Source organism: Euprymna scolopes, chromosome 3 (assembly GCF_053919585.1).
Source record: "Euprymna scolopes isolate OS-2025 chromosome 3, ASM5391958v1, whole genome shotgun sequence".
NCBI lineage: Eukaryota > Metazoa > Mollusca > Cephalopoda > Sepiida > Sepiolidae > Euprymna > Euprymna scolopes.
In genome coordinates this window covers 40,096,982-40,122,086 of record NC_136484.1, presented here as the reverse complement: position 1 = coordinate 40,122,086, position 25,105 = coordinate 40,096,982, and the positions used below count along the sequence as shown (strand labels likewise).

At 32.8% G+C, this 25,105-nt stretch overlaps 1 protein-coding gene across 1 annotated transcript in view; it reads left to right on the top strand.

Annotated features, from left to right (window-relative positions):
* The window catches only part of LOC145254614 (uncharacterized), a 1,033,347-nt gene that overhangs the window by 997,042 nt on the left and 11,200 nt on the right, over positions 1 to 25,105 (top strand). Inside the window, exons 51-52 of the mRNA XM_080113229.1 lie at positions 11,712 to 11,834; positions 13,157 to 13,234. Coding sequence (XP_079969355.1) covers positions 11,712 to 11,834; positions 13,157 to 13,234 — 201 coding nt within the window. The remainder of the gene's footprint in view (positions 1 to 11,711; positions 11,835 to 13,156; positions 13,235 to 25,105) is intronic.

Here is a 25,105-nt window from a genome sequence, read left to right as displayed (position 1 = left end):
TAATTTATAAAATATATATGGCGATTAAGCTACACTGAATTTTCTGCGTTTCATCCAACTATAGGATTCGCCAGGCTTATGCGCGAATTCTGTGGTTGCTTCTTGTTTTTATATATGTTGAGGTTTCTAGTTGGCCAATCAGCTTTCTAGTATCCACCGCGCCCCTTCCTATCAGCCAATGGGCATGCATTTTATCAAACAAAGGATCTGTTTTAGAACTAGGTTAGTGGTTTTAGGTGGACGTTCTCCTTTTTTTATATACATATAAATATACCTATGTGTACACACATACATGCACATATATATATACACACACACACACACACACACATATATATATATACATATATGTGTGTGATCGTTTATGTATATTCATGTTTATTTAATTTAGTTATTTGTTTGTTTTCTATTTTTATTGTTAGTTTTAAAGCTATTTTGTATCGCTATCCTAGAGTAAGTTTTATTTTGTGAACACAGTTGTTTGCTATTTCCCGCCTACAGTTTAATAGATTTCGAGGTTCTTTAAAGTACAGGATAGAAAATTTTTCATGGAGGCATAATTTACATGGGTCGTCTAAATATCTGCATGTGGTAGCTTGTTTCATTATTTTCCATTCGACTACCTGCGAATGTCCGCTTTCTTTGAGTTCCCAGTATTTATTCGCTAGTGTTGTTTTTATACGGTGTTTTTTTTTTATTTTTGAATGTGCTTTTGTGATCATAGTATCGGGTTTTGAAATCTAACAATAAAAATAGAAAACAAACAAATAACTAAATTAAATAAACATGAATATACATAAACGATCACACACATATATGTATATATATACATATATATATATGTATATATATGTGCATGTATGTGTGTACACATAGGTATATTTATATGTATAAAAAAAGAAGAAAAAGGAGAACGTCCACCTAAATTCACTAACCTAGTTCTAAAACAGATCCTTTGTTTGATAAAATGCATGCCCATTGGCTGATAGGAAGGGGCGCCGTGGATACTAGAAAGCTGATTGGCCAACTAGAAATCCTCAACATATATAAAAACAAGAAGCAACCACAGAATTCGCGCATAAGCCTGACGAATCCTATAGTTGGATGAAACGCAGAATATTCAGTGTAGCTTAATCGCCATATATAATTTATAAATTACTAACTAGCTCTACCTACGTATTGAGCACTTTTGAAGTAAATACTTAAAGTTTAGGCATAAATCTATACTTTCGTATATTAAATTTATGTGAATAAATGAAGTAGTTATATATATATATGTATATATATATATGTATGTGTATATATATATATATATATATATATATATATATATATATATATATATATATATATATAGTCATCGACATACAGTCCTGTTTCCCTGTATCACAACTCATTAATACCGCTAGACTAGGTGTATCAGAATTTTTGTAGGAATTTTTTACACCCCCTAACACGAAACTGCGAATAAAATATTAAAAAAACCTCGTAATTTCTCTTTTAAAAGTGGGTTGTTTATTTTCTTTATGGATTATACTTCCAAAATAAACTATTAAAGTTGTTTTAAAAGTAATAGAAATATTATTTTTTTATTTTTTAAAAAACAGTAATGAAATTAATTGAATTTTACGAGTTCAGTATTTTTCAATTTTTAAACTTAAAAAATCTATCAAAATTTTTCTATTGATTCAATTTTTACGATATTTTCAGGGTCAATGTGAAATTTTATGCTCTTTCCAATAAACCGAATATAATATTTTAGACAAACGTTTTTTTTTAATTCATGCCCCCCCATTTTGAAATGTTTATTAAAAAGTAATTAATTAATTTACTCACCAAAGTTTTATGTACCACAAATTGAAGATAAAAGATCAATAAATAATATATTCAAATAAAAAAAGTGTTTTTTTAGAAATTTACCTGTAAAGTCCGAAGTTTAAAACCTTTTTTAAAACCACGTTGTTTTTTTTTTTTAATGAAACCTTGGTCCTAGCTCCTTTAATTGAAAAAAAAAAAAGAATTAAGGTTTGAATTATATTTTTCGAGTAGTTATAAGCTTCGAAAGACAGGGAGTCGAATTCACGCCCCCCATTTTGAAATGTCTATTAAAAAGTAAATAATTCATTTACTCACCAAAGTTTTATATATCACAAATTGAAGATAAAACATCAATAAATAATATATTCAAATTTAAAACAAAGTGCTTTTTAGAAATTTACCTGTAAAGTCCAAAGTTTAAAACCCTTTTTCTTTAAATCATGTTTTTTTTTTAATGAAACCTGGGTCCTTGCTCCTTTAATTGAAAAAGAAATTAGGATTTGAATGACATTTTTCGAGTAGTTATAAGCTTGGAAAGACAGGGGGTCGAATTATTCAATATTTTTCACGCAGTTTCTGACACACCTACCGCTAGACTAGTACCTTTCCGAAGCCGAAATATTGAACCTAGAACAATCGCTTTGACAGCAGTTCTACCAATCGACCCACGGGAGCAGCGCCCATAAATAATCTCGCCAAATGTCTATTTAAACAAACATCCGTCCACCACTTTTACAGTGCTCTAACGGCTTTGTCTATAAACAAAGAGCGAGATTGTATTAAGTTTTGTTAAAACAAAATCAATAAAGTGCTCGATTGTTAGTTTCCCGAGAGTTGCTATAAACGATTTATGTAAAAACTATACATAACAAAACTGAATAGGAGTTTTTCAATTTATAAAAGTTTTTTGGTTTACGCTTTAATTCATCAGCATTTAAAAAAATGAAGACAAACAAAAACTGAAAACAGAAGCACGAGACAAAAAAGTTAACATTCACTGTAATGTGAGTGATCGGTGCCTTTTTCACAACTGGACATTTATTGGAGACTTCACTTTTACTAGCGATTATATTGATCATTTGTTGATTTTATATTTAATTACATTGTAATACTTTTTATGTTGTAATATTTTTATGTTGTAATATTTTTATGTTGTAATATTTTTTGTGTTGTAATATTTTTTATGTTGTAATATTTTTATGTTGTAATATTTTTTATGTTGTAATATTTTTTATGTTGTAATATTTTTTATGTTGTAATATTTTTATGTTGTAATATTTTTTTATGTTGTAATATTTTTTTGTTGTAATATTTTTTTATGTTGTAATATTTTTTATGTTGTAATATTTTTTTATGTTGTAATATTTTTTCTGTTGTAATATTTTTTATGTTGTAATATTTTTTATGTTGCAATATTTTTTTGTTGTAATATGTTTTCATGTTGTAATATTTTTTCTGTTGTAATATATTTCATGTTGTAATATTTTTTATGGTGTAATATTTTATGTTGTAATATTTTTTTATGTTGTAATATTTTTTTATGTTGTAATATTTTTTATGTTGTAATATTTTTTATGTTGTGATATTTTTTATGTTGTAATATTTTTTATGTTGTAATATTTCTTATGTTGTAATATTTTTATGTTGTAATATTCTTTATGTTGTAATATTTTTACATTGTAATATTTTTTATGTTGTAATATTGTTATGGTGTAATATTTTTTATGTTGTAATATTTTTTATACTGTAATATTTTTTATGTTTTAATATTTTTTATGTTTTAATATTTATTTTACTACAGAGTTGAGTTGTTTCTCTATTTATTTTATGTTTTAGATTTAGGAGCATTATATTAAAGATTTATTTATATACTAGCGGGGGGTTCCCGGTGTCGCCCGGTTGTTTGGAGATGTATGTAAGCGAAGTAATAACCCTGTATTAATATAAAAAACAAAAAAACGATGTCTAAATATAAAAAATAAAAAACGATGTTATACTTCTTTAAAAAATCGGCAAAACAAAAACAAACAAAAAACAGCTAACAAACGTAAAACTTCTTTTAAAAAGAAATCGGAAAACCAAAAACCAAAAAACAGCGCAAAGCCAAAAAAAACAAAAAGCATAAGTAACCCTTCGATTAGGTTAATTCCAGTTTTTACGCAACTACGAAGTAAAGAAAACTCAAACCGGTGTTCTTTCGTAACTGCTCCTTGCGAACGATCCGGCAACAGTGTAAAGTGGTCGTGGGGCAAGGAGGAATTTATAAAAGAGAAAAGATTTTACCACTTCCATTGATTTTCACCAATTTTTTATTTAAAATATTTTTTTTTATTACATTTTCACCCCAAACAAGGCACATGTCCACTTTGGTGTAGGGGGCTACTATCATGGGCAACAACTACTGGGGTACTATGTAGGGATTTGGGCAGCAAGATGTTGGTTCACGTTGCACTTGAACTTCTGCACGTCAGTAGAGTTGGGAAAGCAGGGACCTGGAATGGAATTCCAAAGTCTAGCGGTTCTGGGGAATAAACTACTAGAGTAGAAAGATCTTTTACATCTAGGGATCTCTACAGTGTGGGTGTGGGATTTTGCAGCCTGTCGGGTCTGTTGAGGGTGTTCACGTCGTGGGGGCACAAGTTCTTGCAGTTCGTCAGAGCATTCACCATTAAAATACTTGTAGAACAGGTAGAGAGATGCAACGTTTCGTCGATGGGAGAGAGACTGAAGCTTAGATGCCAGTTCAGAGCCTATTAGATTGTCGACTCTTTTTTGAACCTTGTCTAGAAGCGAGAGACTAGTAGCAGATGGACCAGCCCAAATGTGACAACAATACTCCATACATGGGCGAATGGTGGCCTTATAGAGGTACAGGATACTTTCAGGTGTCAATAGTTTTCTAGCACGGTAGAGAGCCTACTTTTTCGTAGCGGCCCTGGCAATGTTTTCAATATAATTGTTCCAACTCATGTTTCCTGTGAATGTTAGGCCAAGGAGCTTGAAAGACGTACTCTCAGATAAAGTGTCGTTGGCCATTGCTATAGGTGGTAGAGAAGGTTTCTTGTAATTATTGAATGAAACTAGTTTAGTCTTGGCGGCATTGAACGTGACCATCCATTTTTGTCCCCATTCCACTACAGATTGGAGGTCATCCTCTAGTGTTTCTGCCATTTCTTTAGATATATGGTCATTTGTTTTCCTGTCATGCCTGTTATAGAGTGTGGTGTCATCAGCATATATACCCATCTCAGAGGAAATTTTGTCAGGGAGGTCATTTATGAATATCAGGAACAGTAGAGGTCCAAGGATAGACCCCTGGGGCACTCCCGCATTTATATCATATTGTTTAGATGTACGACCGTCGAGGACAACCTGGATTTTTCTCTTATCTAAGAAGGATTTAATTATGTTAAGTATTCTACCAGTGATACCGTATGATCTAATCTTCCTGAGGAGACCCTCATGCCATACCCTGTCAAAAGCCTTAGATATATCTAGAGCTACCGCTCTGCCCTCTCCTGCTTTGTCCAGTGAATGGTATATACGTTCAGAGATTACAGTTAGGATGTCTGCTGTGGAATGGGCGTGTCTAAATCCATATTGTTGATCAGTCAGAAGCTTAGCATCTGTAAGGTGATGGACTAGAGCATAGTTAATAAAGGTCTCAAATATTTTAGCAAAAAGTGGGAGGAGGCTAATGGGGCGATAATTTAATGGGTCAGTTCTTTCGCCCGAATTCTTGAATACTGGTACCACAGAATCAGTTTTCCAGCAGGCAGCAAAGCAAGATTCATTAAGGCATTTGTTGTAGTGTTTGGAGAGAACTGGAGCTACTTCGGCTGAGCACATTTTTAATAGCACAGCTGGGATGAGATCGGGCCACATGCTTTTTAAGTGTCAAGGTTTTTGAGCGGGGGTGATTTTCAGATCGTCTAGCGTGGCGTCTGTGCGCATAGGAAATTCAGGTAGGAGGTGGTTGGAAGGGTCCAGTGTGGAGTTTGAGGCAAACCGACTGGCAAGCATGTTAGCCTTTTCGGTTGCTGAGCAAACAACCTTGTGATTGTTGGTTAGTGGGAGAATTGTTGATTGCCCATTATTTACTACACTGTTGTAGATTTTCCAGAAGTCACGAGTTCCTAGTTTTTGTGCTTCGATGCGTTTTTTAGTGGTTTCCATAAATTCTCTCTTAGCTGTCACTATTTCTTTCTTAACGTTACTTCTAGCTTCTATGTACTTCTGTCTGTTTGAACTGGACTTATGTCGGTTAAATCTGTGGTATGCATGCTGCCTTTGAGCAGTGGCAGTTTCACAAGTCGAAGTAAACCATTGGGAGAGTGGGGCTTGCTATAAAATTTCCGCATGGGAACATGCGCTTCGATTGCAGTTTTGAACCATTCAGTGGTCTCGTTTGCACACTGTTCAGCAGAAAGAGAAAAAATATTTCCCCATGGGGCGTCTCTGATAAGATCTCTGATGGCTTCCTAGTCAGCCTTTTTATAATATCTCGTTGTTTTGAGCACTGGCTCTTCAGTTTTAGCTCTAGAGTTTAGGGCGATTTAAACCATTATCACTGCATGATCAGCGTTCCCGAGTGGGCTGTCGGCATTCGTTATACAATCATCAGGAACTGTGGGCAAAAACAGATCTAAAAATGATCCGTGTTGTTCTTCCTGGTCAGGGAAACGGGTTGGAAAAGTAACAATTTGTGATAGGGAGTGAGATATAGAGAAGCTATGAGTTGTGCTGCCCGCTGCATCTGTGTAAGTAGAGAATCCAAGTCAGTTTTTGTGATGGACATTAAAGTCACCAAATACATGTACCTGTGCGCTAGTGTCGATGGAGAGTGCTGTGTCTATGCTGTCAGAGACTTTGTTTATTATGGTGCAAATTCTGGTTGGGAACTCTCAGTAGGAAAAATATAGGGATCTATGATTATCGAGGACGTGGAGAGGTAATAGGCCTATAACACACCTCAGATATTGTGATGCAGTTTGTGCATATTACATTTGCATGAAATGTCTTGATTTTTAATTCTATTAAGGTCAAAATCACACGGGGAAAAATAAGTCCATTTTATATATATAGATAGAAGAAGATAGATAGATAGATAGATAGATAGAAGAATAAATAGAAAGAATAGAGAGGATGTGATTAAATGGCATGCATTTTTATTTCCTATTTCGTTGAATCAGCTGTTATATGTTCTTATGTTATTATCTGTTATTAATTATATATATATATATATATATATATATATATATATATATATATATATATGTACACACATATATATATATATACATATATATATATACATATTATCTGTTATTAATTATATATATATATATATATATATATATATATATATATATATATATATATATATATATATATATATATATATTTACATGGTAGTAACCACTTATCAAGGGCCGGAAGCACTCGGGATAAGGGTTATTGTGTGTACAGTAATCGTTAGTATTGGAGATTTGATAAAGTGTCTTACTTAAGAGGACGGTCTATCAGGAATTTGTTTATGTTAGACTTCGAGACATCCAAGCTGTAGTCAGGCGGGAAACAGACAGAAGGAAGAGAGTTTCACTAGCGTGAACTTCTAAGAAGAAGTTTTGTTCGTGGAATCTACGTTTTGGTTTTGGCACTGATAAAGAGTGGGGAAACTTTTTGACAGTGGTTTCAGCTAGACAGGTATTTATCGTAAAAGATTGGCGAAGGGGGTCAGAGATTGGAGCATTTATGATATATTCATCGTATTAAAGGCATCGTGTGTTATTCTTCTTAATTTTTGGATGTTATTTATGTTTGAGCACAAAAGTGGTTATTAAATCTTTATCTTATTAGTTAATCGTGTGGTGTCTGATATCAAAAGGTTGAAGAGTTAATGAATATTATATACGAGATTCGATCCAAACGTAACGTCTTATATTTTTTATTCCGCCCGAATGGATCAAACGGGGATTGCGAGTTGCATTGTTATAGTGACCGAACTTATGCATTCATTACCTGAAAGTTTCATTTCTATGTTGCAGATATTGGCGGTGTGAGACTATAAGAACGCAAGCCCTATCATGAACGTACGTCAGAAGCAGAGATGCGTCATTAAATTCCTGGCAAAATTGCATTGAAAATGGTGGTGACTATGTAGAATAATATATTCTGGATCACAAAATGTTTTCGTCTTCGTAGCTCGTCAAGTTTGTGAATTAAAACAAGGGAAAACTTTACGTTTGGAACAACCTTCGTATAACATGCGTATCTATTTATTAACACTGTAACCTAGCCGATTCAAAACAACAAACTTTGCACACACTAAGTGCTGAATATCCTTTCAAATAGAGATTTCTAGCAATAAATATAATTCATGCATATATATATATATATATATATATATATATATATATATATATATATATGTAGTGCATAAGCCTGAAGAATCCTAGAGTGGATGAAACGCGGAATATTCAGTGTAGCTTAATCGCCATATACACTTTATAACTTACTAACTAGCTCTACCTACGTATTGAGCACTTTTGAAGTAAATACTTAAAGTTTACGCATAAATCTATACTTTCGTATATTAATTTTATGTGAGTAAATTAAGTAGTTATATATATATATATATATATATATATATATTAAAATTGTAAGCTGAAATTTCAACTTACAGTTTTGATTTCCTTTCTTTATAATAAACTGTACTCTCTATTATTTGTGTATTGGGCTTTTTATTTGGTTGGGATTAAAATATCTATATATAAATACTTGATATTTATATTAGATCGAAGTTTACCATTTCTTATATCATTATATCCCATTTGATTTTAATATATAACTATTTAATTTACTCACATAAATTCATATATGAAAGTATAGATTTATGCGTAAACTTTAAGTATTTACTTCAAAAGCGCATAAGCCTGAAGAATCCTAGAGTGGGCCAAACGCGGAATATTCAGTGTAGCTTAATCGCCATATACATTTTATAACTTACTATATATATATATATATATATATATATATATATATATATATATATATATATATATAATTTTTCTTAAAAAATATATATTTTTCTCTACTTATTTCTACCTCTAACCCATATTAATTTTCTTATAAATTTTAAATCCAGACCTTTTATTTCAATTTTTCAGATTCATCTGCCTTACTTTTAATGCTAGGTTTATTTATGGTGTCTTTTAAATTCAATAAAAACCCTCCTAAATTTGCTGATGAGGAGACCTTGCTTACAAAAAAACTATATATAATTATTCTACATAACTTGATGTATACCACAATAAAAAGCATTGTGTTCCGAAACGATCGTACAGATAATTGATTTTGTTGTTGTTCCTTCTTATGAAACGGATTTTTAATTTAATTAAAATTTGATTTTTAAATTTTAAATTATAAATCACATTACTTAATATATATATATATATATATATATATATATATATATATATATATATATATATATATATATATATATATATATAAAAGTAGGTAGTAGTTTGCTTGAAGCATTGTTGGTAAAGAAATATATATATATTTTTGTTTTAAAGCCAAAGACAATGCGGAGGAAGACCGGAAAAGATGGAGTAGATACGAATACTTTTAAAAAAAAATACACATATATATATAAATTGAAGTATATAAAATTAATAAATAACAACAACAAGATAGAACATAAAACAATAAAATAAATATATATGTAACCCTAAAAAAAAAATAAGTCCGATAGAGTTATCCCCCTTGTACTAAGTTAAACAGAATTACTTCCCATAGACCATAATCTAGCCGACACTACATATTTCAGTAAAAATATATATAAATAAGCGTTTATACACGTAACATAGACAGAGGATCATAACTATCATATCATAACTGAGTATTATCACCTTCTCAACACACGAATACAGATACATAAAAGGTAAAACAAAATAAAAACATTAATAAAACATCTTAAAACAGAACACAAGAAATAAATAAAAACTTCAACAACAGCACCGGATAAACGAGAAAAAAACCAAAAACAACAGCAATAATAATAATAATAATAATAATAATAATAATAATAATAATAAATTATGCAATATTGTATAAAACAAAATAAAAAAAATACATATATATAAATATATAACCAAAGCTTACAACAGAAATAATGTAATAAATATATAAGTAAAATAAAATATTTCTGCAGGACTGCCACGCTCTCTCCGCCATCTTGAATCCACTTTTGTCTTCTATTTTGAAAAAGAGAGGTACATTTCTCTCGAAATTAATCAAAGTTCCACGCCACCCACGGACTTTACATACACCGGACATACCAGCAACTTGGTTATAAATAATTATACATTGAAGTGAAGAATGATAGTCAAATAAAGGTTAGACACTCCTCTACTCAACCATACTCGTCTACATCTGCTTGTTTTTCTTTTTTACTCCATCTTTTCCGGTCTTCCTCCGCATTGTCTTTGGCTTAAATATATATATATATATATATATATATATATATATATATATATATATATATATATATATATATATATATATATATAACGTAATTAAGTAAGTAATAAACTATAATTCAATAGTATACAGCATTATTTTTCCTGGACACACGTGCTTCCTAAAGGCCATGAATATATAGATGAGGCATTTTCTGTAGATTGATTTAAATGAAGATCACACTGTTATGATCAGCAGAGGATGATGACGGCTGTCCAAGACGAAGGCTTGATAACCAATGCTATTGATTACTGCTATCAGCAACGAAAACAAGTACAAGTTCTGCCACACATAAGTGAAGAGTATCGACACTTTACATCTAGTTGTAAGCGTCTGCTGTGGGATGGCTAGTATATAATGACACACAACAGTGTGTAAATATCTGCACTAGACCATCTGTAAAAAGTTAAATATCTAGTGTAGGGAACATATACCAGAAAGAACTGCCTATGAGTATACAATTTCTATATTTGACTACCTATGAAACGGTGATATGGAACAAAGTTGAAGAAAGTAGCAGTTTTAGTTGTAGTAAGATTCTACAGACGTAGTTATTAATTTTCTTCATGAATCATTTGCCCGGTTTCGAGTTGTTGACTGCTTAGTAAACGGATTTCAATGAGTACTGTAAGACATTCCAAGTTAAATATGTCATGACTCAAGCAGGTGGAACGCTTTGTCGACACTTTGAAACAATCACTAAAAACGCATATGATACACCTACAGAAACGACACTACAACAGTTTCTACATATATATATTTTTACACCCAATCCTAATACAACATCAGCAGTACACATTGTTGAGTAAAAGCTTGTTAATGGGTGTTATGAGGACTTAACTATTCACTCGTAATGGACTCTTCTAATTACTAATTCTAATTACTATACAAAAAACCGAGTCAGATACCCTTGTGATAATTATCACGACCTTAGCCGAGACTACAGACTGTCTAACAGACGGAAAATGCCAACAATCCGACAGATAACAGTCTGAAAGGGTTTAAGGTCCGGTGTGTCTATGAAATACATTCAGTATCCAACTTTCTACTCATAAGACGATCATTAAAGTGTCTCCAATCATGACTGAAATGCAAATGTTCTTGCCTAAAAATCAGCTATTCATTTTTCTTTCCACAGGACATCAAATATTTTATGTGACAGTAGTCTAGTCTGGCACAAGGGCATTCAATGCTGTATGCATTCTGCAAATTAATCTTGCTTTTTTAAACATGTATTCGATTTCATAGCTTATTAATTTTGACGTCTCCAATTTGTTTTTGAGAACAATTGTGTATTGCTTCATCTCCAACATCAATTCTTGAATCTGACTCATGTTTTTTTTTTCCTTTTGTGGTTCTCATTTCAGCACATGAACTGCGTTCGAGATGCAATGACTGACTACAAACACGCCATTGAGCTTGATCCAGGGTATGCCCTTGCCTATTATAATGCAGCAAACATTTATCTACATGGAAGATTTTTCAAACAGGTCAGTGCAAAACTATCAATTTTCAGGATGTGAAAATAATGGAGGAGATTTCATGCATATCAGTAACCGTAACTACGTCACATTTATCAACTATATTAATTCACATTCACGATTTGAAAGAATCAGAAACGTTTATCTTATTTTAACATCGATACTAATATATGACAAGGTGTCAAAAAATTTGATACTTTTTTATATTGTTTAAATTATAAGCATTTTAATTATTTAATAACGGTAAAATACAATGAATTAGTTCGTCTTAGAACTGGAAAGAGTCTATTGAATAAGACTAGTTATATATTAGGACCCTACGTTGATAGGTTGAGATTTTGTTGACTAGTATCTGACTCAGGCTGTTTATAGTTATTAGAAGATCCCATTAGGAGTGAATGAGTAAGTCCCCATAACATCCCTTTCCCAAGCATTTACTCCACAAATGATGTTGTTGATGATGTTTTAATATGTGAATATTAGCATGACCTTGCAGTCGATGGAGATAGACAGTGTATTCAGTCAGTAAGGCGATAAGGGTCAAGCGTAGTGTTAGGACAATTAATCAGAATTGGAATCGGGAATTGGAAAAATCAGAATCTTTTGGGGTATCAGAATTTGAAAAATATGTGTTCATTTTCCGATGGCAAAATCGATTCTTTTTAACTGTTTTGATTTGTTTTTTTGTTTAAAACTTAATTTTCATTCTAATAATGAAATGATAATTATACATTGAAACTTAAAAACTACCAGTAAAATAAAAACCTATAGACCCCCCCCCACACCAAGCGTATTTTTACGTTTGTGAATATTACATTAGTTTTAGGGTAATCCGACCCCTATCTTTAAAAAAAACCTACTCTATATTTATAAATTTAAAAAGAATCAGAATCGGTAATTATATTGGAACTGGGAATTTAGAAGAGAATCAGTAATTGTATCGGAATTGTTGAAAATATTGGAATCCTCCCATTATTAGTGAAGGGTTAACTATTTAGATAAAACGCGTTGGAAACTCACCAGCTGTGGCAATCAGGCTTTAGTAGGGTGTATTCCAATTCCTGCTGCAGTTGTTCATTTGGACCTGAAATCATAAAAATTGGTTAATCATCTTATAAGATGCATAGCAATAACATACCGAATTTCCAAGAGTCTACGCCAATTTTAAATGTCTGTATAAAAAAAGTCAGGAAACGTATTGAAGCACCTCATATAAATTATAAAATTGTATTAAACAATTTTAATCTGCTATCTTCAAGTTTATTCTATAAGTCTATCAAGTGGGAAAATGATGATTACAATTTAAAAGTTTCATATTTTGTCTTTTTCAGGCATTGAAATATTTTAATGAAGCCATAAACTTGGATCCAACTGATGAGTGTGCTTTTATTAATCGTGCCGTCACCAAGGCAAGTCTTTAAAACCCTTTTAAATTGGAGTCTTATGTATGAATAGCTTTAATAGTTCCAATCGTAATTCCTAGACTTTTTCATATAAAAGACGTTAAAAGCAATCAATGAATATCAATTAAATATTTATTTGTTTCCAGCGTAACATATAAAGTACTTGGTAAAATTCAGTTGTAAGTAACACTCTTCTGGAGGTTTAATCTTCAGTGTAGGCGATACTCAGGCGATACTCAGAAGACAATTGCAAATTACTTAAGACATCTATCTGTCATAGATGACAGAACAAGAACATGCTACCCCTATGGATTAATAAAAAAAAGTTCCGTTCGAAATTCTATGCAAATTCTTGAGTTCGACAGAGATTAACAAGATATACACGAAGACGTGCGGAGGTTACATCGGCCGAAACGTTGTAAAATAATATTGAAGATGTAAAAAATAATCAAAATAATACGAAATATTTAGTTGTTTTGTTAGATGGCATAGCAATCATTTTTTTTTGGGGGGGGGCATTTGATGTCGACTTCAGTTATTTTGGTAAAAGAGTCTTCAAATTTTTTATATCTTCAAATATTTAAGAATTAGGTTCTAGATATATATATATATATATATATTTTTTTTTTTTACACAGTGGTCACCACTTATCAAGGCCCGGAAGCCACTCGGGGATAAGGGTTATTGCAAGTACGTACATTACGTTAGTGTGGAGATTTGATGAAGTGTTTACTTAAGGGGGCGGTTCATTAGGAATTTGTTAACGTTGGACTTGAACACATCCAAGTTGTAGTCAGGTGGGAAGCAGGCAGACGAAACAGAGTTCCACATGCGTGCAGTTCTAAGAAAGAAGCTTTGTTCATGGAATCCACGTTTTGATTTAGGCACAGATAAAGAGTGGGGGAAATTTTTCACAGTGGATTCAGCTAGACGGGTGTTTTTCGTGAAAGATTGGTGAGGGGGGACCAGAGATTGGAGTTCAGACGCGCACCTGCCATGGAAATAACGATAAAACAAGGATAGGCTCGCAACGTCTCTTCTGTGGGAGAAAGGTTGCAGGGTAGAGAAAATGGCATCCCCCACTAAGCCACAAAGTCTATTTTGTACTCTTGTTACATGATAAGGGCTGTCCCCTTTTCATGTAAGTATAAAAATGGAGAATTTAGTTTAAAATGAAAATGAAATAGCAATAGACAAATTCGAACCTCGTGATTAAGTTTAGAAATAGATTACGTGTGAGAATTTAAAAATGTAAAACAAACATTTGTTTAAAATATAGATAAATATTTCAAGGAAAGAATGTGAACTCTCAAGTTTGTCATGAAATTTTAAATTGAAAGAATGCAGCTTATAAGATAATGTTTTTAACATATTGAATATAGGTTAAAATTCCTTTTGTAGAAATAGGAAAAGTTTTGGACACGTATGTCCATAACACGTGAAAGAAGGCACATGTTTTAACATGTGTATGACGTCACGGAAAATAGAAAGTTCTAGGAATAGAGAAAAAACTTTAGAGTTAGACAGTCAGTGAAGAAACTCGGAGAGAGACAGTCAGGCGTCTAGGAAGCGAGACGTCACTTCAAGGAAAAATGTGAGACTTTGAATTCTTGGTGATGGAAACGGCCGGTCGTGACGAAATAAACCATTATGTGTTTTGTAAACCTCGTCTTGTGTTTATGATTCTTCCAAAAAGGTAAAGTGAAATTGTATTATATATCTGTGTTATAAAATGTCGTTTCATACACATCTCGACTTCTCATATTACAATGTGAATCTACATCATGTCTACACAATGTCTGAACACTATCCCTTCACTCCAAGAGTTTCTTCTTCTACACAAGAAAAGAATGAACATTTAATATATAAGAATCACTTCCAACAAGCCTCACTAAGTCTCTTAATAAATCTCTCTCACTAAGAAAAAGCATCACTGTAATAAGACTCTTACTCTCTCTCTAAGACTCTCTCTTAATAAAAACCAATATGCAACACTCTGTCAAGGCAGGATAGGCTGTTTTTAGCAGCTCCTGCCCAGATATGGCAGCAGTATTCCATCCTTGGACGTACTTGGCTTTTTTTTTTTTGCAGATAAATAGTTTGCAAACAATAGATTCTATTTATATATATTGTTATTTTACAAAGTCGTCACCACTTATCAAGACCGGGAGGCGACTCAAGCAGTTAGACAATAACTCAATGATCGTTTTGGAAGATTTGAACTATTTAAGGAGACGGGATAGCAAGAACTTGTTCAGATTGGACTTGAAAGCTACGATGTTGTAGTCAGCTGGGAAGCGGGCCAGTGGAACAGATTTCCACAGAATAGAATTTGCATTTAGATATAGACACTGATAGAGAGTAGGGGAACTTGATGGTAGTGGTTGTAGCGAGATGAGTGATTTTTGTGAAAATTTGCTAGGAGAGGAACCAGTGAATGAAGCTCAGACGAGCACTTGCTGTGAAAATAACGGCAGAGCAGAGACAGACTTGAAACATCTCTTCTATGTGAAAGAGATTGTAGGCAACATAAAAGGGCATCCTCTACTAGCTTTTGAAGCTGGTTTTGAACTCTGTCAAGGCAGGATAGGAGCTCTGAGCAGCTCTTGCCTAGTTATAGCAACAGTACTCATGTCAGTTTAGGGTGCATTTGACTTTTATACATGTAAAGGAGTGCATTTGAAGTGAGATACCTTCTAGAGTGGTAGAATGACAACTATTTTCCCAGTCACCTTGGCAACAGATTTGATGTAAGTCTTCCATTTTAGGTCTGAAAAGAAGGTCAGTCCCAGAAGCTTAACGAATCAGAGCATTGGTGGTGAAAAGATATAAGCTTGGTTTAAGATGCATTGAAATTAACCAATCACCTTTTGCCCCATTGCACCACGTGCTCAAGATCTGAGATAGGTCACTCAGATAGATTTTAGTCATTGTTTGATTGTGTTGCCTTAGATGGTAGTATCGTCTGATTATATGTTGACGAATGAACTTAGAATGTGATTTGGGAGATCATTAATGGTGATAAGGGGAGATCATTAATGAAGAAGCAGATCCTGTTTAGAAAAAAGCATAATACTCGCATGCACATATCTCAGTTTCTGTATGAATTAAAATATAATATTTAATTTAAATTAATAATAATTACATTAAAATATAATATTTATGCATATTTTACAGCTGCACAATGCCGGGTGGCCTATTAGCTAAGATATAAAGATGTTTGTTTGGGGGTTGTCTATAAAATTAAAATCTAATTCCCATGAAAACAAACATTCACCTCCATCGGCAATTGATTTTGACATTATATCTGTTTATCTGCTATATGGGGAGTCTTCGGGCAGCTGTTTACACAGGGATCAATTATATGTGTGAGTGGCAATGTACAACCTGCGGCATATACAGTATAATCACATTGACACATCGGTTCTTGTTAGATCACCAAAGTTAAGCAATGTTGAACCTGGTCAGTACCAGATGGGTAACCGTTTGGGAATAAAAGGTGCTGTATGTAGGAGGATCTTGACACCTCCCTCAAGAGCTGCAAACACCTAATGCCGTCATCTTCCCTGATGGGGGATATACATGCGACTGGGGACCACGTGTGAATTTCATACTTCCGTGAAAACTTCCTTCTTTAGAGAAAGCTGGTTCAATCTGCCTAGATTGAGTGCCATTTCAGTATAGTGTTGTGGGTACATATTGGAACAACATATAATGGGGGACTTAGAACAGAGGATGATGATGATATTTATATACTGAGAGAGACATTTTAAACAGAGCTGAGAGATGCGAATTCATTATTGAAAAGTTCATTTACATCGGAGGAGAAATAATTCAGTTATAATGGAGGAGGGGACAGACAATTAATACTTGGAGGGGGTTATACAAAGTTCGTTTAAGAAATGATGATAGACAAAACACATTTACCTTTCAATTGGTGGAATGACAACACAAAGACAAACATATACATGATTTCTTTATTTATCAACCGGCCGATTGATGATGTCAGGGATTCAAGCTTGTATAAGTACATGGTCTCCTCTTCTACCCTTCGCCTCTAAGGGCATCAGCTCCCAGTCTGACCCTCTCTCTCTCTGGCTGTGGGTGTGACTCTCTATCTAACTTCGAACCCCATCTCAATATATTGAGAATGTTTATAACATTAGAGGTGTGGTCCAAGTCTGACTTTATTACGTTTCAATTCACCCGTGTCCTTGCGCATGTATATACACACGTCTGACAAACAAAAGAAATCTGTAAATTAAATTGTATCATTTAACCTATTTGTTACATTGCATTTTTAACTTTGTTACTGTCCATTCTTTTAACTATATTTAGTTACTTTTACACGAATTAACAACTGCATTTCAATTTTCCATTAGCTTTTAATGATTGCCTTTTTCTAATATCATTTTCATATATCTAGTCTGCTTTCTTACTTACATGAGGAGGGGGAAAGCCGTTCTTATGTAACAATAGTATACAACCCACATGTTTGATTTGCACCATTACAAGATGTGGTCAATAAAATGCCAAATCGACATAATTCTGCCTTTCGGTGCATCGAATGGAAACATTTCCCAGTCTCACACTATAAACTTTTATCAGAAAACATGTTATATCACAACGTCTCACGTCCCCTGCCATCACTGATATAAAACACTCCAATGAGGTAGGCTGCTTAAAAAATGGAATGTACAAGCTGACTAGCAGGGAAACCTGCCGTTGTTTGGGATTAAATGATGATAAACAAATGTTTCACACTCGACCATTTTTATTGTCATCGAAATCGATGAAATCGATCATTTTTCAATCAAATCGATTAATTGCTTGCTCGAGTTGGAGGCCCATCGTGGTGCACCAGGAGAAAGCTTCACATGCCTCCCTACACTGACCTACTCTACAATACATTGTATTCTATATTGCACCGTGGAGAACCTACTGTTGATTTTATAAAATTATTTTTTTATATATATAATGGCTTGAATTAAAATTTTAAATGCAAAAGTTAAATATCATGCTTCAATTGTGCTCTAAACAGAAACATTCATTTCGAACAGGTAGCTGTCATATCAAAGAACGTAATGTTGATTTTATATGCCTGGCCTTACTACTTGTGCAGTGATAATGGATTGAATTTAAGTTTTAAATAAAAGGATCAAGTATCATGATGACATTGTGATTTGACCAGCAACATTCATTTCGAATACGCCCCTGTCCTATTAAAGAACCTACTGTTAATTTTATATGTCGGGTCTTGCGGCTTTTGTGATAATAAAACTTCTCAAATGCACTTGTGATGTTAGGCTGTGTAAGGTGTTAACTTTGATTAAAATCGCCTGTTCCTTCTAAGAAGATTGTCAGTCATATAAAGTACATTTGTGTGGAATTTCATAAAAATCGGACAACCATTTTTGAGTCCATAGAAAAAGAAACCCACACACATTTATATAATAGTAGAGATAATAATTCTTGTTGAGCATCCTCCATTCATTTTCGCATGAATCAGAAGATTAATGTTGGCATTCGTTTCCCTGATACCTTTCAAGTTAAAATTCTTTCTAAAAACATACTGGGTACTTACAGCGGGGGTGGGGGTACACGTGAAATAACCAAGCGCCTTAAGCGAAGATGATTTTGTAGAACGAACTGGATTCGAATTTGGCACCTAGGTTGTCAGTCCTTGTTGTTAAATTACTTAGCCACCGTCATCTCCTAGTTGATACGTTTCGGAGTGAAACGTTACATGTCATCCACAAAAATACACGAGACAAGAGAAACGAAAAATGAAAATAAAAATGAAAAATAAACATCATTTTTTTTCAATTTAGTTTTTAATATTTGAGTCTAAGCTTTGCTTTACTAAATTTAATATAAGTAGATTTCAAGAAGTTTCAAAAATTCATGGATTAAACTAAAAATCTTGGTTTCTAGAATTTGACAACTTTTCCAAATCCTTATCTTTGATACTCAGCATTAAATTAATATCTTGTTCAACTCCTTGCATAAAATGCAGCTTTGAAGTTATCTAGTTTGAAAATTGATTTCAGTGGAGTTTTAAAGTTGTGTTCTGTCTCACCTACAATTTTTTGAATCAGCTCCAATAATCTTGATAACACACATGTCTGTTCGCACTACACGCTGTCTCTCGACTCTCCGAATGCAACTTTGAAGTTGTTAAAAACTTCACAATTGCTGGCAGTAAAACACACTGACCTTCAACGTACTCAAAAAATCCGAAATCAATTAGTGTGGGATCATAAAGCCGAATGTCTTGCTCTTTTGCATTTTTGGATCACGTTCTTTTTTAATGATGCTTCCAAAATCTGACGCATCACCTTAGCGTCATAAGTCGATGTTTCATCTTGCCTGAGGATAATCAATTTTTTCATCTTCTAACAGGTTAAAATAACTTTTTCATTCTTTTCTAGTTCTCCATTTTATCATAGACTAGCGAGACCTTTGGAAATTCCACAGGAGATTCATTCATATGTAATATATTGATTTTGGCATTCTGTAGATTTTCAGTGTAAATGGAGACGCTCTGATATTATTGTAGCTTTTTTGTTAAAACTACAAAAATATTTATCTAAGCTAGCATAGACGTGCGGTAAAGCCCGGTCATAAAATACGCTATATATTATATTTTAATTCCTGTAGATTTCGTATATATCGTTATAGAGTTTTTTTTGTTGTTTTTTTTACATAGGCCTCACCACATTATCAAGGCCAAGAGGCCACTCAAGGATAAGGGTTAAAGAGTGTACAGTAGAAATTGGACAATATAGTAATCATTAGTAATGAAAATTTGGTAAATTTGATAACTTATATGGAACGGCTCATCAAGTACTTATTTACGTTAGACTTGAACACAACCATATTGTAGTCAGCCGGAAAGCAGGAAAACGGAAGACAATTCCACAGGCGTGCAGTTCTAAGAAAGAAGCTTTGTTCATGGAATCTACGTTTAGGTTTAGGCACAGATAAAGAGTGGGGGAAATTATTGATAGTGTTTACAGCTAGACGAGTGTTTCTTGTGAAAGTTTGGCGAGGGGGGACCATAGATTGAAGCTCAGTCGAACACTTTCCATGAAAATAACGATACATCAGAGACAAACTCGCAACATCTCTTCTGTGAGATAGAGGTTGCAAGGAGGAGAAAAGGACATCTCCTACGAGGCTACAAAGTCTATTTTGAACTCTATCAAGGCAGGACAAGTCCTTTCTAGCAGCTCCTGCCCAGATGTGGCAACAGTATTCCATCCTTGGACGTACCTGGCTCTTATATAGATAGAGAATAGCATCAGCAGTGAGATATTTACCGGATCGATAGAAAGATCCCACCATTTTTCCAGCGGCCTTGGCAACAGATTTGATGTACGTGTTCCATTTAAGATCAGGAGTAATGGTCAAGCCCAGATGCTTGTCAAAACTGAGGCCTCCTGAAGACGAGAGCCATTCATTTCAATTGATGCCAAATGTGGATTAGAATGTTGATGATGTAAAGAGAGAAGCTTGGTTTTAGATGCATTAAAAGTAACCAGCCACTCCTTTCCCCATTGTACTACGTGCTCAAGATCAGAGGAGAGAGAATTGGAGAGAACTTGGTCGTTTACTGACTTAGATGTGCTACCATAAATGGTAGTGTCGTCAGCATAAATGTCTACAAATGATGTAAGGATGTGATTTGGAAGATCATTAATGTAGATCAGGAAAAGAGTTGGGCCCAGGATGGACCCCTGAGGGACACCGGCATTAATACTGTGTGAGTTTATGTTATATCGATATTTATATATTATAAAGTTGCGATTTCAAAAAAAAAAAAAAAAATATCCATATGACTTGGGTGCATTAGCTTGAATCGAAACCGAAATATAAACTTACGATATATATATATATATATATATATATATATATATATATATATATATATATATATATATATATATATATATATATATAGTAAGTTATAAAATATATATGGCAATTAACAAAAACATTGATCTAGAAGTGTAAGCCATTTTGAGTTTTAGAACAGTTTCAGATGGTTCGCTGTTACACACAAGTCCTGGGAGGTGACTTGTTTGTAGTAGACAGTTCCACAGAACAAAATATCCTTACCGTGTCGAAACCCGGGAAAATAACATGTGAAATTTCTCCAGAAAAGGTTTAATATTTATGAAGCAATTCCGGTTTCTGATTTTGGTTAGTAGCAGAACGTGAATTAATTTGATTCGTCAGTTCTTAGCAGCATCTTTTATAAACAGAATCGTCCGACTGTGTGGGATCATACAAATATCAAATATAAGCAATAAAACACCAATAACTATGATAACATTAAAAATAGAAGAAAAAGAAATATAATCTGGTATATGGCGCCATACAATCAAATGTTAAAAACAAAACTTGGCAAGAATTTCTAGATCTTATCGAAACGCACTTTTCCGCAACCAATCCCTTACACAAAATTTCCAATAAAAATACCCTAAAGTTATACTACAGCTGCTGCGAAAATTTTGAGATGATAATTAAAGCACATAATAACAAAATATTAAATAAATCAATGAAAACAACAACAAAATGAATAATAAAAAAAGTGGACACCATGACAAAAATAAAACTTACACAAAATACACATATGTAACTAGTAGAAATAATAATAATAATAATTAATAATAATAATAATAAACCAATTCTGGACAACAACAACCATACTAGAAATAAAAATAAAAATACTAATAACGAACAAGATAAATGCAACTGAATGTACCGCACACTTTGCCCACTTCAAAATAAATGTCTAACCAAAAGCATAGTTTACCAGGCCACAATATTTGTGACCCCCCCCCGAATAACAAGAAATATTACATAGGTATGACTTCCTTTGATTTCAAAACTCGATATTATGACCACAAAGGTACATTCAATAATAAAAAACACCATATGAAAACAACGCTATCAAACAAATACTGGGAACTCAAGGAAAGCGGACATTCGCCAGTAGTCGAATGGAAAATAGTAAGACAAGCAAACACATGTAGAGACCTAGACGATCCATGTAGATTATGCCTTCATGAAAAATTTGCTATCCTATACTTTAAAGAACCCCAACGTCTATTAAACTGTAGGAGAGAAATAGCTAATAACTGTGTTCACAGGATAAAATTTACTCTAGGATAGAGATACAAAATAATTTTAAAACTAACAAAAACAATAGAAAATAAACAAATAAAAAAAAATAAACATGCATATATATAAACTATCACACATATATATGCATACATATATATATATATATATATATATATATATATATATATATATATATATATATAAACTAACATATTAAAAAAAACTTAACTTAGATTTAAAACAGGTCAAGACACTAGATATCTACGCTAAATAGCACACACAAAGGAACGGGTCAACCGGAGGTCAAATGGCCTATGTCCTGTAAGTGCCTGGTCATTGGCTTATTAGGAAGGGCGAGGTGGATACCAGAAAACTGATTGGCTAACTAAACACTCAATAGAAGATGCATATATAAAAATGCGAGACAACCACAAAATTCTCGTATAAGCCTGAAGAATCCTAGAGTGGATGAAACGCGGAATATTCAATGTAGCTTAATCACCATATATATTTTATAACTTACTAACTAGTTCTACTTACGTATTGAGCACTGTTGAAGTAAATACTTAAAGTTTATGCATAAATTTATACTTTAGTATATTAATTTTTTGTGAGTAAATGAAGTAGTTATATATATATATATATATATATGTATATAACTTCAGTTCCTTTAGCCATAATCGAAACTGAAACCGAAACTTATGAAGAATTCTTAATAAAATTATTTATAAAAAAAAGTAGATGATTTAAGTGCCATCATCTATAGTCAAAACCGAAACCAAGACTCATAAAGAATTCTTGGTAAAATTATTCATGACAAGAAATAGAAGAACACAACAGTTAAACGATCTGGATATAAGCGTGACACACAAAAGAACACACACGCTATCGTATTAATATATAGATGCTAACAGGATGAAACATTTTCATATCGAAGTGTACGTTGCCTATATTAAGATGTTCTTATACCCAAAATAGGTGCTAGTCTTCGGACTAGTGAAGGATTCTAGCGAAAAAGTTTTAACAGGACGCAGCTGCTATTCTAAAATTTGATTTTTACTTGACGGTATCCAAGTGAAATATGTCTAATTATCTAATAACCAAAGGCAGCAACATCACCTCGAACAGAACATCATCCCTCTATTAAACAAATAGACTTGACACTAGAAACGTAATTTTTTTTCTCTCTCGAATAGACGGAACATCTAAATTATAAAAAGCTGAAAATAATAAATCATATGTAATTCTTAGGTCGGCAGTTCGAATCAGATCCACGGCATGTCATTTTTTTTTATACAAGGTTTTTATGAATAGCACATGCGCTTATTTGTCATTTATTACGGTGTATGAGAGAAGGGATTGGCTTTCCTCATTACAGGGATGCTCACAAATAATTTGTTTCATTACATGTATACAGAAGGATATGTAAAAAACAAACAAACAAACAAACAAACAAACATCTGGTGATGATCTCTTTTCTTAATAATATTCACCTTAACAGATATGTATTATTTAATTAAAACAATATTATTATCTCTCTCTCTCTCTCTCTCTCTCTCATATATATATATATATATATATATATATATATATATATATATATATATATATATATATATATATATATATATAAGTGAGAATGTGTATGTATGTTTGTGTGAGGACACTTCTCGACTTATATACTCAACGAATGTTTGATCTACAGACTTGAAATTTGGTATATAGGTTAGTCAGACATGTGGAAAACTTTTTAATCGGTTTTCATTCGGAAAAGATGGGGTGCTAACGGGTTAAAATTGACAAATTGGTACTTAGTTGTCATCGGATTTTTATCTGTTTGTCAACAGTTTCTCGAGGTATGAAAACACTTTTTAAAGATCATGGCAAGCTGGTCCAATGGTTATCGTATTTGACTCTCTGTCTTTAGCTTTCGGTTCGATATCAGCTGCAATTTTTTTTTGTTACTTATAAGATGTGAACTGTTCAGAAAAGCATAATACTCGCATGCACATGTCTCAGTTTCTTTCCGTTTTTTAATTCATTTTTTTTAAAAGGAATTTAACGTTATGATTAATACCTACAAAATAAATAACAAATATGCAGTAATTAAAATACAATATTTATGCGTATTTTACGACCAGGCAACGCCGGGCGGCATGTTAGTTATCTTCTATATACTTATAAAGTTGAATCTTTGCCTCGCTCTGACATTGATATTAATAACCTACTTTTTCTTTTTAGAAATTATTAAAACGAGCTTCTTAATATACTAAGTCATGGATATGCAAGCAATTACATGAAGGTTAACTAATTCGCATATTCCTTTGAAAAACAAGCTTTAATTAATTACTAATTCATTTTTATGGTTTGTTATTAAATGATTTGTTCTATTTCACTATTAGGCTGAATGCTATTTCTGCATAGTTTCTACATTCTACTATATTGAATATAATTTTAGATGAAAACGTTCTCGCACAGAGAAATATATATAAGTGACATTGTCGGCATGTGTGCGAAATGTCTCTACCAAACTCCTTTATGAATATTTGGTCTATAGAGTTTAAATTTGATATATAGGGTATTTGGACCTGCAGCGCTCTTTTAATTTGGTTTTGAGTCGACAAAAATTGCTGCTTAGGTGTCAACATTGAAAATAAAACAGTTAACCTCGACAGTGTAAGTTGATTAAAACATTACACCAAGTGTTTCTTTTGTGCATACACAAAATAAGATATTCATAGCTCG